This window comes from Rhamphochromis longiceps, linkage group LG13 (assembly GCF_057381845.1).
Source record: "Rhamphochromis longiceps isolate RC_006_pf linkage group LG13, R_longiceps_female_GT1.1, whole genome shotgun sequence".
Taxonomy (NCBI): Eukaryota; Metazoa; Chordata; class Actinopteri; order Cichliformes; family Cichlidae; genus Rhamphochromis; species Rhamphochromis longiceps.
In genome coordinates, this window is record NC_140569.1 from 1,954,709 (window position 1) to 1,970,019 (window position 15,311).

Consider the following 15,311-nt stretch of genomic DNA (forward strand, 5'->3'; position numbering starts at 1 on the left):
AGCGTTTCTTCAACTCGTTTATTGCAAACGTGTAAAAACAGTACATGTCCCAGACGGCCTCAGGTGTCTGCTGAGGGCCCTGCTACAGTCACTGTGCTGTCTGGATTATGATGCTAATAAAGTTTTAATGTTTAAAAAAGCAGCGGTGATGAACCTGCAGGCAGCATGTAAAGCCGAGATCTTAGCTAATGCTATTAAAGATATCACAGGGCTAACTGAATTTGGCTAGCAGCAAACCTAGCTTGATAATGTTTACCATATAGTGTAAATTAATAAAAAATATTTCATATGTTTAATATTTGTTCCAGAATACTTTTACATAAACAAAGGCATTTTTCTCTTTCACCTCCACATACCATACATATGACATCACAACCTGATTGGCTGGTTGTGACGTTGATCCTGGACGAACGTTACTACGTGGCGGGTCCACTGGAGCCCAGTTTACAGCGAGTCACGCAGCCTCATCAAGATCTGAAGAAACGTTTCTGTGCAGACGTTTACGTGAGATTAGTGTGAATGCTTGAATGCTGTCTCCTTCAAAACCGCTCAACTTAAAACTTTATTCAACAAAAAATTTTCAGCCGTTTCAGAGTTTATAATGTGTGTATGGGACGGAATGTTGGCGCTAGCGTGAGAGGAGGAAAGAAATTAATCTTGAAATCTTCCTTTAAACTGCTGCTGTGTCCACAGCGTTTGCTCTACAGGTATGATTTTACCCTCAAAACGTAGCCATCGCTGTCCTCTTTCATCCAATGTGTTTACTATTGTACTAGGTGTTATGGTTCTTTCGTAAATGTCACCGATGCACAGCCTCCTCCCTCCAACTCTTCCATAGACTAATGTTAAAAGGGCTCAGAAAGTTGGTTTGAAAATCAGAAGTACAGGCTGTCTTTACACTGTCGTCACGCCCATATAATAAACTCCACAGGCATGAAAACTGAGAATTTGGTAGACTGGACATTGCTGCCGCTCACGGTGAAAGAATTTTGTCAATACGACTCCAAGTTGTGTCCAGTGTTTGCTCTACAGCCATCATTTTACCCTCAAATCACAGCCATCGTTGTTCTCTTTCCAACATCTTGTCTTTCAAAGCTCAGAGATGTGAACGTTTTAAACTGTGTGGATCCAAGTGGAGGGATCACATTGAATCACTGAATGAGTAAAAAGAATATGAACTTTTAATATTCATTCAGATGTTTTCTGACTTTAAATTTTCTTTTCTCATTTCTTAGGTTTTTCTAATTTACAATTAAAACATTTTCAGCTTTTTTCCAACTTCTGTGTGGATGTCAGCTTTTAGCACTTCAGCACTTTTGTTTTCAGATTAAACTCTGTTTTTTTTCTCATTCAAATTTTTTAACTTAAAATTCAGCAATTAATTCATTTCAGTGCATACATTCAGATTCAAGCATTCACACTGCAGTTTCTTTAGAAAATGCACTTCCCAGTTATAAATGATTGGCATGTGTGCGTGCATGCGCACACGCGTGTGCGTGCATGCGCGTGAGTTAGAGTCTCAGGGCTGTTTCTGCTTCATCTCCTTCCAGCTCTTCCACACCAGGACATCTCGACTTTTTCCCCAGGCGACGAACCAGCGGGGCAGCCTGAAGCCGTTGTATTGACCCACGCCGTCGTCATGGCCCATCGCCAGCAGCATGGTGACGTTACCTAGCAACCAGGAAGAACTCGAGTCAGCCAGAGAACAGAGGCAGGTGACCAACAGCCCGGCATGGTGAGCGCATACCTGTTTGATAGGAAGTCAGCTCCTTCCCGCTTACACTGTTGGCAATGTTGGCCACGGCGACAGCGGCGTGGAAGCCGGCGTTGTACGCCGTCTTGGGCTCGTTGACATTGGTGCAGTCACCCACGGCGAAGATGTTGGAGAAACCGTCGACCTGCAAGTGGTCGTTGACCTTCAAGGCCCCGTTTTCAGCCATACTGTCATCTGTGAGCAGAAACCAGTCGCTGATCAATGCAGCCATCGCTAAAAATAAATGTCTACGTGATTTTTCAGGCTAGCAGAGGCGGGACTCGGCATTATCACTTCCTGTGACACTGTAAGTAAGAAGAGTGACGTTGGGCGACCCTGTGGTCAAACCGCAGCGTGGAGTGAAAGAAGGAAATGACCTCCGTGCGTGTGGGTTTGCTGTTCTTACTGAAGGTGGCGCTGTAGGCTGCAGAGTTGATCTTGAGCCCGGTGCAGCAGATGATCAGATCCGTGACCAGCGTTTCGCCGTGGTCCGTGATCACCTCCGTGTTCTTCGTCATCGTGTTCAGCGGCAGCTCCGACAAGTTGCTCACTTTCTGTCCTGAAAACACGGCGGTGGAAAGTGAGCCAAACCCCGAGCTGACGTGAGCCGTCACCTGCAGGCGTGAACTCACCCAACACAAGCTCCACCCCCTTCTCCAAGAGAACCTGATTGGCCTCGCGCCTGATGCTGGGCAGCAGCTCCGGGTCAGCCAGCCCGAGTTTGGAGTGGATCAGAACCACCTGGAGGGGTCGACGCGGAGGAGAGAGCGGGGTCAGCGTTCAAAGGGCAGCAGCAGAGGTCAGAGGTCAATTTAATTCAGTTTTATTTATACAGTGCAAAGTCTCGAGCGCAGTCAGCTCAAGGAGCTTTATGTGATCAGAGACGCTCCACCAATCTGAAGACCACGGCTGAGTAAGCACTTGGCCACACAAATCTAACAGGAAGCAGACTCCAGCAGAAGCAGGCTGAGGGCGAGACTGACGGGGGCGAGGGCGGGACAAAGACATGCTGTGGAAGACAGGTCAAAGGTCATCACCTTCTTATCAGGATACTCTGTCTTTATCTCTGCAGCCATCTCCACACCGGTCGATCCTCCGCCGACCACCAACACCGAGTCAGCAGCCTGAACCTGCACACAAAGACACACACACAGACACGTGCACGCACATACGCACACAAAGACACACACACAGACACGTATGCACACGCACACAGACACGTGCACACACACACGTGCACGCACACACGCACACAGACACACACACAGACACACAGCGTGAGGAATTTACATATTTTTAATTTGACTTCTTGAAGTTTTCTGGGTTTTTGTTGTCGTGTGAAACATTGAAAAACCAGACAGAGAAACACAATCTGACACGTCAGCTGCAAAACAGCTTTGCAGTAAAACCTCCTGCTCGGGTCTACCAGAGGCCCGGCAGCTTGAGGGTCCTGCAGTATCTCAGCTGTTCCCAGGACTGCGCTCGTCTTCACAGAGATGTCCGACGTTGTTCCCGGGATCTGCTGGAGTCGTTCTCGCAGTTTGGGAGTCACTGCACCCAGTGCTCCACTGGGACCACCGTCACCTTCACCCTGCACATCTCCTGCAGCTCTTCTCTGAGCCCTTGGTACTCCTGCAGCTTCTCGTGTTCCTTCTTCCTGAGGTTGCTGTTGTTCAGTATCACTACATCTGTCACTACGGCCGTCTCCTGGTCGTCTACCACCACTACGCCCGGTTGGTCCCACAGGACTCAGTTAACCCGTGTTGTATTTCCTGTAAAAGGCCTTTTTGTACCATTCTGAAATGTGCACTCTCTTTCAGTTTTAGCTAACCTTACCTTTATTTAAGCCTCTGTTCACCACTCACCTTTCCAGCTGTTCATCGGACCTGAACTGCAATAAATAACTGGAAACACGGGCTGTTCTAACACTTGTGTATGTATATCTGCGTTAAACATTACAATAATAAAACAAACGGTTTTGAAAAAATATTAAGTAATAAAATAAAACTAATTTCACTCACTAATACTGGACAGTTCTATTTCAGTACAGAGATAAACTTTAGTATAAAACTTGTACATTAATGTACTTTTTAGAGTAGAGTTTATACTTTACTCTAAATCTACGTTTACATGAACTTTTCCATGGCAGTATTTTTTCTGCTGGTGAAGTTCAAACTAAAATGTATTAAATTATTAAATATGAAGATTTGAAATTCAACCAAAAAAGGTTAAATAACAATAACTTCTAAACAAACAGCAGTAAAACCTGGATCGAACCTCTCTGATGAAGTCCTCGTACTTCTGGACCGCCTCCTTATGCGACGCCACCGTGTTGAACTTCCCGGGGAACGGCCCGTCGGTGCCAGTGCACAGGATGAGGTGGGAGTACTGGATCTCCTGCGGCACAAACGACACAGATTCAGCTGCAGCTTCACCTCCTCATGCTGCAGAAGAAGCTCCACAGGGAGCTGCTGTGGTCCTCACCCTCCCTCCCTCCAGGATCACCAGCTGCCTGTCTGTGTCGACGAGCTCCACCCGACCCTGAACGAAGCTCTCGCCAAACGTCTCGGCGTACGGGATGAAGGTCTTCTGAGCAAAGCCTGCACACAGCACAGCACTAATTTTTTTAAAATTAAAATGTGTAAAACTAACATAAATCTTTACATAAATCTAGAATAAAATCAGCAAACACAACAAGATAGAAGAATAACAGTCGACGAGGTCATCTTAAAGTGAAGATAATATAAGTACCAGAAACTACTTTTAGAACTGACAGGAGAACAGGTGAGAACAGGTGTGGACAGGTTGTACAGGTGTGCTCATGGTACCTGGCTGTACGGCGGCTCGCAGAGCGCCCAGGTTGTGATGGAAAGCGTCTCTCATGTCGATCAGAGTGAAGCTGAATCCTCGATACTTCAGGTCTTGAGCTGCAGCGATTCCACCAAATCCTCCGCCCACCACCACCACGTGGACACCCTCGGTTGACACCTGACCCCCCATCTCTGCAGCCACACACACACACACACACACACACACGAAGTCACTACTACAGGTTGACCACACCTGACGTCGTCACCCCAGAGGTCTGAAGCTTCTTAAACCTGCATTCTCTCTGACGCCCAGCAGAGGGCGCCCACTCTGAAGTCTGATTCAATTGGGTTTGCTCAGCTGACCTTTGACCTCAGTAAACTCTGTCCTGATGAGTTTCTGCTCTGTCGCTACTTTCAGGTCTGACTGAATCAAACAGGAAGTCTATTTTGGTCCTGTCAGAGGGCGGGGCTAAACAGTGACTGACTAGTTGCTCGTTGCTCATGAAATCCAAACGACTGCTTCATGTTCGTGGACATGCACTGCTCCTTTTCAGCAACACTCAGCACACCTTTGAATGAATTTCAGCCAAAAGAACAAACAGTAACTCTGCTGTGTCCACAGGGGCGTGTCCATAGGGGAGTGTCCACAGTGGGGCACCATGAGGTCAACCCCCCCCCGGCACCACGCTGCAGAATAAACGCTGTGACGTCTCTCAAACTGAAACCGTCGACTATCAAAAGCTCCAACAACACTCAGCTCCAAGCTTCAAACACACCGCTGCCATCTTTTATATACAGGCTGTGATTTCTGCTGATTACATAACGCCCACTACTTTAATCTCAGCCTGTGTTTCTACAGGTGTACACAGACCACACCCCCCTCCATCTTCTGAGAGCTCACCTGAGCATCACTCACAGGGAGATGAAGCTGGTCCTGCTCACCTGCAGTGTCCTCAGGTGAGCCTGAGCTGCTCAGATGGTCTTATCGACGCATCAGCTGTGAGCTCAGAGGCATGCGGGCGGTGAGGCAGGTACAGGTACGCCAAACATGTGGCGCAGATAGAATCGGGTGACGTTTACTTCCTCGGTTTTCCGGTTCTAAATCGGACTCATCGAGTAGGCTACAAACTGATGAGTACGTGTAGGTGTAGGTTCTGCTGCTCCTCTTCATCACTCTGCAGGAAACTCCTGCTCGAGCATCCAGATTAACAGGCGTTGGTCTTTTTGTTGTTCGACAGCATCAAGACTGACGGAGTGTGTTTGAGACAACCTCACAAGTGTCACAGGTGACACGCTTGGCGTTTTTTTTGCTGGTTTGTCGGTAGCAGCTCCTGAAACGCAAGACTGCCACACATCTGTTCGACCAACGCCAGTTAATCTGGAACACCGGCCTCACGTGAGCTACCTGCCGCTGCCAGCCCGTCTCTCTGACACCTGCCCGCGCGAACGGGAGGAACTCACCTGCTGTAGGTACGCGCCTCGGTCACGTCGTCCTCTTCTTCTCCGCGGCTGTCTGACCGCAGCGTCTTTCTTACCGAGCTCCTCCTCCTCTGATGACACCAGTTCTCCCCCAATCACAGCCCGGCTCCCCATGAAGGAGGCGGGGGTAGGCGTGCTGCTTTCAGGTGCTGTAGGAAATATTATTTTTAAGGCGAGGCGTGACCTTTAACCTATGATAAAGCAGTTTTCCTGTGATGGGAGCGGTCTGTAAAACTTTATTAGTGAGGAGTAAAAGAATATAATTTTTTAAAAACCGATCAGATGATGGTAAATGGTAAATGGTCTGTATTTGTATAGCGCTTCACTAGTCCCTAAGGACCCAAAGCGCTTTACATATCCACACATTCACACACTGGTGATGGCAGCTACATTGTAGCCACAGCCACCCTGGGGCGCACTGACAGATGATCATTATTTTCTTTTAAGGCCCTTTGATTTATTCATGGCTCTGAGCCAGAGACGTCCTCACAGGCCACATGAAAGCTACAGCTCCGCTGATGTCCAGCAGAGGCAGCAGTGAGTCCGTCCCGACGCACATGTTAAAATAAGCATGCTTACAGCGCGACACCTGCACCTGCAGCAGCTCCATCCAAATATTCCCAGTACTGATACCAACACTGGTGTCAGGTCGATACACACTGACAGGAGCGTTGGTTCTTCTTGGTTCAGAGCGTAGAACACGTGTTTTTGTAACAATCATTACAACATGTTCAGAATTTGCATATTAATGATGATTCATGTCATAAATTACGACAAACTGCTCTGCCGTACATACGCTGCCTTTATAGGTTAAAATTTCGGTACTGGTCTCAGCAGTATCGGCCCTGTATCTACTCGGGTAGCACTCATGAAGGCAAAGGTGTGACTCTAACCCAGTGCAGCACTGTTACATACAGAAGCACTCATGAGGCCATACCAGGCACAGCTCGGACACCGGGGGATAAGCCTATCCCAGCTACACACAGAGACATTCACGCCGAAGCCCTCGAACTGTCCACACACACATGAACCCGCATGTCCGCTCCACACAGAGGCCTGGCAGGTGATGGAAGCAGGACTTTCTTGCTGCGAGGCAGCCGTGCTAACCAATGTTCCTGTGAAGACCCCACAGCTGGACGGGCCGATGCTGATTCTTCGTTTTCATCGTGTTTTTTGTTTGTTTTTGTTGAAAAGGTGTAAACAATGAAAGGGGGTGGATTGGCCAATTGGTCATGATGGACTCTGGGCTGGACCAATTACAGCCGAGGAGGTCGAACTTTAAAGTTCCATATTGAGGAACGTGATTTGTCTCAGACTTCAGCTAGAATGGAACAAAGACACAAAGCCGGAGTTATTCTGCATCGTTACGCTGCAGCTGCCTCTCATTCTCCCCTCCCTCTCCTGTTTCTACTCCAATCATGAAACTGATCAATGATCAGCTGATCGGCTTTTCTCTCTTGTTTGTTTCTGGCCCACTTTGCGCCAGAAACAGGAAACCATCGAATAAACAACAGCAGCACGTTTAAGCTTGATAAGCTGTTGTTAGCATTTATTTTTTTCCGCCTGTCCCGTTTGGTTCTTTTGCCATCAGAATTATTGTTTGAAGGCAAAGAAAGATGCCCAACGGATTTACTACACCCAGTGGATCATCCCAGCCTTGCTGTATTGGTCCATTTGATTGACCTTTGTTTTTATTGTTTATTTATTTTATTTTATTTTCAGTTGTTACATAAGAGATTGATCAGCTGTTGTTAGAATGTATTTAATATTAATTTCTAGTATCAGCTGATGTTTGCTGGAGCCACAGCTGTAAAGCTGCTGGTCATGATGTCGGTTTGGATATGTGGTGAGAGGGAAACATGAAGATGAAACCAGGAGATGTCCTTACTGGATCATCAGAGCTGTGATGGAGAAACAGGTTTACCTTTTAGGTCACATGGATGAGTTGAAGTTATGAACTGTTTCTGAGAGACAAATAACACCAGGATCCTTTTCTAAGCAGCTGACAGCTGGTAACTGTGCAGGGGCGGGTCTAGCAAAGTGTTGCCAGGGGGGCAGGTAGGGCATTAACAGGGAGAGGGGGGCACAAAGAAATACTTTCTTATTCTCATTTAAAATGTCTGTTATTAAATAATTATCTGAATCTTACAACCAAAGTTTTTATCTGGTGTAAAATGTATAGAAATCCATTATTGTATGTAGTAAATGTGAGTCTCAGTTCTGATGACTGTCTGGAGTCTCTTCTTATCGGCTGTTGTGCAACCAGCGTACCACACAGGGATGGCGTGCACCAGCACACTCTCCATAGCGGCACGGCACGGAGGTCAGTCTGCAGCCTGTTCCATCTCAGGACCCTCAGGAAATGGAGGCGCTGCTGGGCTTTCTTCACCAGGGCTCATGTGTTTGTGGACCAAGATCGGTCCTCAGATATGTGGGTGCCGAGGAACTTAGAGGAGGACACCCTCTCCACACAGTCACCTTTCATGGAGAGGGGAGGGGGATCGGTTCTTCTTCTTCTCACCGTCATAAACCTCATTTAAGTGCTGGAACGTTTACTGTGCAGACCTGATCTAAAACCAGTGCCACACATGGCTTATGTGACATCATCATCAGTGAATGTGGTCAAACAGGACCTGCGGCGGCTCTGCAGCGCGCACTTGGATCCAGATTTCTCAGTGTTTTTAATCCTTCTTCAGAAATCTCTGCGTGAACACAGGGTCTGCTGTTGGTCTGTAACCGCAGCGTCATGGATCCGTCACAGTCTGAATAAACTCTTTCACTGGTCAAAACACCACAAAGTGCATTGTGGGTAAACCTTCCAGCCCTGATCAGTGCAGCTCTGTTTGTTCCTGAGGTGAGGGTTACAAAATCTGGTTTTATGAAACATCCACCAAAGTTTCTTCTTTTCTACAATGTTCAGAAACACTTTATAACACAGCTCATAATTCAAATGATTTCATTTACCTGCTGAACTCTGCTCAAATACACCAGAGAGAGGCTAACGCTCCAGCCTGCACAATCATACTGTCACAGTTATACAGCATACATGTAGGAGAGGGCGTGGTGGTGAAGGCAGAGCTGCTGACCTGCTGTGACTCAGCACGACTTCATGTCGCTGTTCTCTAAGTGTGTGAAAGAGTCGCTCTCTGCCTCGTGCTGAAACTCGGCTGACGGGGAAAGGTCAGAGGAGGTGCTCACTGCAAACTCAGATCACTGTCACCCCGAAGGAGGAGCCTGCTGCACATCACAGGTCACCAAACAGGTCAAAGACTCTAACATGAGACCTCGGGGTCAGAGGTCATTACCAGTCTAAAGAAACACAAGAAATGATTAGCTGCTCCCAGTCACACGCTGCCACGCAGCCACAGACTGTAGATAAAAGATGGAGAGTAGGAAATCAGGTGGGTGGAGCCTGTTCAACCATGTCCTCAGAGCAAAAACATATCTCAGCATGCGATGAGGTCTTCATGGACTCCTCGCCTCGCCTGTGCACGTCTACCTGTGTAAGTCTGACCCACCTGTGCAGGAGCAGACATCGTCTTCTTCTGTGGTTTTGTTCTTCCAGCTCAGCTGAAGTCAAACTAAAACACAGTGCGAGAAACATTTTTGACTTTGGAACAAAATCTGAGTGAAATCAGAGTCACACATCCCCACAGACCTCACAGACCCTGCCCACAGACCTCACAGACCCTACCCACAGACCGTGCCCACAGACCCCACAGACCCTGCCCACAGACCCCACAGACCCTGCCCACAGACCTCACAGACCCTACCCACAGACCCTACCCACAGACCTCACAGACCCTACTCACAGACCCTGCCCACAGACCCCACAGACCCTGCCCACAGACCTCACAGACCCTACTCACAGACCCTGCCGACAGACCCCACAGACCCTGCCCACAGACCCTGCCCACAGACCCCACAGACCCTGCCCACAGACCTCACAGACCGTGCCCACAGACCCTGCCCACAGACCCTGCCCACAGACCCCACAGACCCTGCCCACAGACCTCACAGACCGTGCCCACAGACCCCACAGACCTCACAGACAGTGCCCAAAGACCCCACAGACCCTGCCCACAGACCCCACAGACCTCACAGACAGTGCCCACAGACCCCACTGACCCTGCCCACAGACCCCACAGACCCTCCTCACAGACCCCACAGACCTCACAGACCTCACAGACCCCACAGACCTCACAGACCCTGCCCACAGACCCCACAGACCCTGCCCACAGACCCTGCCCACAGACCCCACAGACCTCACAGACCCTGCCCACAGACCCTCACAGGGGTGGGCTGCTTTTAACCATGTAAAGCACTTTGTGCTACATCTTTGTATGAAAAGATGTAGCACATATAAATAAAGATTGATTGATCTCTGCCCTCAGAGTCTCCTTCATATCTTCACCATCATTCCATCCAACCTCTTCCCCAGTCAGGGTCACGGGGAGGTGGAGCCTAACTCAGCTGTCATAGGGTGAGGGGCGGCACACCTGCGACAAGCTTAGAATCACCAGTTAACCTGATGAGTGTTTTCAGCCAGCAGCTGGATTCAAACCCTTCTTATGGTGAGGCGACAGTGCTAACCACTGCGCCACCTCCAGTTTATATCAGTTATTTCACAGGTGTGTATCGAATGTGCACCTGTTTACCTTGATTCATTCATTTATAGTTTTTATGAACGTCTTTGAAAACTGTCTGCTCCCCAACGAAACACTAGAGGGGACCGAGCATTTGCAATCGTCGCACCCAGTCTCTGGAATAATCTTCCTATCGATGTCCGCATGTCAGATTCCATTTAATCGTTTAAATCACAGGTAAAAACTAGAGATGGACCGATCTGATATTACGTATCGGTGTCGGTCTGATACTGACGTAAATTACAGGATCGGATATCAGAGAGAAATAAAAAATGTAATCGATCCATTAAATATCACAAAACCACCTCACAAAACTTGCAACACGGCGCAACTCGGCTCATAACTGTAGCACATCGGAGCAGTGTGCTCACGTGATAGAGCGGCTGTGCGTATTTGTAGCCTCGCTACCAAACTCCGAGGAAGTTTTCCCCGAGAGAAGTAAAGCAAGTGTGTAAGTTCATCTCTGAATGTCTGTAAAGCGTTCCAGAGTTAAGCTTAACAACCTATGGAGCGACCGCCTCTCTCTCTCTCTCTCCTGCTGCTACTTCAATCATGAAACTGATCAATGATCAGCTGATCGTCTCTCTAGTTTGCTTTTGGCCCACTTTGCACCAGAAAGAGGAAACCAGCGGCTGAACAACAGCAGCACGTTTAAGCTTGATCAGCTGTTGTTAGAATTTATTTAATATTACTTTCTACTCGAGGATCTTTTTCTACGTAGCTGACGCTGGTAACTGTGCAGGGGCGGATCTAGCAAAGTTTAGCCAGGGGGGCCGATAGGGCATTAACAGGGAAAAGGGGGCACAAAGACATACTTTTCTTTCTTATTCTCATTTAAAATGTCGAGCTTTTAATAAATAATTATCTGACACCCAAAGTTTTATTCTGATGAAAAACTATATAGAAGTCCATTACTGTATATAGTAACTGTTAAGTCTAATATACCCTAGTAAGCTATAGTACTTTTTCCTTTGGGAACCATCTGTGCAGTCTGCAGTTCTGTAGAAGAAAGATGTTGAATCTATTTAATTATTCTTGAAAAATAATTGATTTCTGTGTTTTTTTTCCCCACTGCATCAAATTATAGTTGATTGTGTTGATTAAGCATCATGAGGTGGGGGGTGGTTCCTTATTTTTATTTATTTATTTATTTATTTATTGCTGGGAGTTTGCACCCCTATTAGTCAGGTTGCTTAATCTTTAAAATACCAGAAGGATGGTGCAGGTTTAAGTTTATTAGATTGATCAGTTTTGCTGAACTATGAAATATTTGGGTGCAGTGTATTTTTTGCATACAGGTATAACAGAATAGCTTTAGTGTTTTGTTATGTTTTTTAACTTGAGTATGAACTTATACAAAAACAGCAAGATATTAAAAAAACAGTTTTATTGATTAACAACACACTATATCGGATTCACATCGGTATCGGCAGATTTCCAAATTTACGGTATCGATATCGGACATAAAAACGTGGTATCGTGCCATCTCCAGTAAAAACTCACCTGTTCTAGCTTTTGAAGCAAATTAGTTTGGACCTCCACCTGGTCTGCAGTTGTGCTATGTAACTGTAACTGTCACAGTAACTGTAACTATAATTTTTTAAAATGTTTTTGTTGCCTTTGTTGTGATCTGCTTTGCTACCTTGTGTGAAGCACTTTGATGCATACTGTCCTTTTTAAATGTGCTATAGAAATAAAATATCGATTGCTCTCTCACAGCACGTCACACAGATGTGGACAAAGATCACCTGATGTCTCAGCTACAGTAACTGTGATGGGAACAATTACAGACTCATTACTGAACTGAAGTCATCGTTAAATTATTCTTTTTAAATCTTTGAACAGGATTTTCTATTCTTTGTTCTTTTACTTCAGGAAAGGATCCAAATATGCTGTGTTAGCGCCCCCCAGCGGTTCAACTCCACACTGCACCGTTTTTAATCAAACCGGAAGCGGGTTTGTTATTCAAAATAAAAGCTGGAAAATAGTTAAAGTTTATTTAAACAGGTTATTTAATACAAACTCAGTTCAAAGTGTTTTCAGGACTCACAGATTTCTGCTCTAAAATAGTTTAAAAAAACAAAACAAGAAGCTGCTGAGGAAGAGCGCTGCTCTCGTTTACTGAGGACTTCCTTTAGGCTGTTTCATGTGCTCTTCTCTCCTCACTGAATCTCCCTGCAGACTGTCACTGACACACAAAACCAGCACACAAACAGGGATTACACTCACCAAACACTTCATTAGGTACACCTGCTTGACTACGCGTTAAAACAGTTCTCAATAAGTAATAATGTGGTGCGGGTGGAGAATTAAACGTCACCGTCAATGAAACTGTCTTGCTTTGTGTTGTTGTTACAGCTTCCTGACATATTTACTGTCTGATGGAGAGAAGAGGCTCTCATCTCTTTCCTCAGGAGGATTCATTTAATGACCTAAAACAAAAACTCTGAACATTTCATGTTTACCAGCATGTTGATCTCGAAATATGGATTTAAATGTAAATAACTCGCTCCTTTTATTTCTGCTGCTCATTGATCAGATTAAGACAATTTTAATTTGACTATGTTTTGTTTCTTCTTCTTTTCAAAAAATCAAAGAATATGACGTTATTTTGTGTTTATAAACTGCAGATAAATGATAACACTTTTGAGCGAAAGTTGGATTACATCGTGGAACAGCTGACTGCAGTCGTGAGTTCGCAGAATCGGCTCTCTGAGCAAAAGAATGACAACACCAGCAAGTTTGATACAAAGCTGTTCTTTAACTAGTGTTAAAGAACAGCTTTGAAGTTCTCCTGAGTTGCTGCAAAAGACAAATCTACATCATAATCCGGCTACCCTCTTGGGCGATCATGGCTCAAGAGTTGGGAGTTCGCCTTGTAATCGGAAGGTTACAAGGTGAAGGTTGCCGGTTCAAGCCCCAGCTCGGACAGTCTCGGTCGTTGTGTCCTTGGGCAAGACGCTTCACCTACCGCCTACTGGTGTTGGCCAGAAGGGCCGATATGGCAGCCTGGCTTCTGTCAGTGCGCCCCAAGGCAGCTGTGGCTACAACTGTAGCTGCCTCCACCAGTGTGTGAATGTGAGAGTGAATGGGTGGATGACTGGGTGTGTAAAGCGCTTTGGGGTCCCTAGTGGGACTAGTAAAAGCGCTATACAAATACAGGCCATTTACCATTTACCCCTTCGGCGCCAGCTGTGGGCTCAAGGCTGGAGCTGAACAACAACACCCTGATAACGACTGTGTTGAGTCTGTTCTTCCCATTCCCTACACAGCAAAATCTCCAGTGTTAAATGAACACTTTTGACAGTGTTATATGTTTAAAAGTAACCTAGTCAGTTTTGAAGATTAACAAAGACTAACACTGAGCAGTGCTGATTTTCTAACACTGGAATATTTCTAACATTTTGAGTTATTTTCCAGTGTTAGAAAATCAGCACTGCTCAGTGTTAGTCTTTGTTAATCTTCAAAACTGACTAGGTTACTTTTAAACATATAACACTGTCAAAAGTGTTAATTTAACACTCAACAGTGTTGTATTTAACACTCAGAGGTGTGGACCCATATAGACACTCTCTAGTGTTAATTTAACACTGGAGATTTTGCTGTGTACAAGGCCACCTGGGTTGGCTGGAAGACTGTTTACTTAGCCTGGCAGGGTGAAGGACACTGTCTCAGCTGAACTATGGACACGCACACACATACATATACTGATACTGATAAGCACTCACTGACGCATCACCCTCCCTACCCCGGATCCAACGCCACCTCCAACGCTTACCTCCCCCATGATGTGGACATTGGGTCAGCTGGAGGTGCAGTCGAAGATTGCAGTGGTCCCAGATCAGATGTGCACACTGGAACTCTTTCCCATGTTGCTGTCTGTGTTTATTGTGCTATGGTGTGTTGATATCTGTGCATTCCTGTATTATCCTTCTGTGTTACACATTTCAATGTTTTTTTCCTGCTACCTGGCCTGACCTGTCTCCCCAATGTGATGTTTGTGTATTGTATGTACGGTCGGCAAGTTCTGACATCTCGGTTGTGGGCAAAAGACCTGCAACTGACACATAAAGGCTATCTCATCATCTCATCTCTCATCATCAAAAATATTCTTGGAATATTTACCTGTGGTGATTCTTTCAAAATAAAATGAGAATTTCTTCCTCACAGAAAAAAACAAAACAAAAACACTTTGAAATGATTGAAACAAAAGTTTGGAGCCAAAAAAACCATCACGATGTCCACACTCGGTGTGATGAGCTATGATGGGTTCTCCCTGAGGACGGGACAGCCGCTGTAGTTTAAAAGGTCTGAACTTCAGAAGCAGACTTTAGTTCGTCACTGCATCAAGTCAAGTGGCTTTTATTGTAGCACCAGGGTGAAATGACCCTGGTGCTACACGTGACATATAACACACACAGGACCACGTAAAGTGCCATGTGCAAAAAATGGAAATGTGCAAAATGCCGAGTATTGTGCAAAAGTAACTTGGTGTGTGTGTGTGTGTGTGTGGGGGGGGGTGTGTGCGTGTGTGTGTGTGTGTGCGTGTGCGTGTGTGCGTGTGCGTGTGTGCGTGCGTGTGTGTGTGTGTGTGTGTGTGCGTGTGTGTGTGTGTGTGTGTGT

The 15,311-nt window shown here is 46.2% G+C and overlaps 1 protein-coding gene and 1 long non-coding RNA gene across 2 annotated transcripts; one reads left to right on the top strand and one right to left on the bottom strand.

The window, feature by feature from the left end:
- On the bottom strand, positions 1-6,110 carry aifm2 (AIF family member 2, ferroptosis suppressor). Its single transcript, XM_085427384.1, has 9 exons — positions 6,025-6,110; positions 4,582-4,755; positions 4,238-4,353; positions 4,031-4,150; positions 2,791-2,883; positions 2,386-2,494; positions 2,160-2,312; positions 1,748-1,948; positions 1-1,671 (listed from the first exon to the last, which is right to left on the bottom strand). Exons 2-9 carry the CDS (start codon positions 4,751-4,753, stop codon positions 1,520-1,522), a joined length of 1,116 nt encoding a protein of 371 aa, XP_085283510.1. The 5' UTR covers positions 4,754-4,755; positions 6,025-6,110; the 3' UTR covers positions 1-1,519.
- A 31-nt stretch (positions 6,111-6,141) lies between these two features.
- Positions 6,142-13,424, top strand: LOC146654997 (uncharacterized). The gene is made up of 3 exons (XR_014914395.1): positions 6,142-6,169; positions 13,047-13,185; positions 13,319-13,424. It is a non-coding gene; the product is annotated as an uncharacterized LOC146654997 (long non-coding RNA).
- Positions 13,425-15,311: the final 1,887 nt, after the last annotated feature.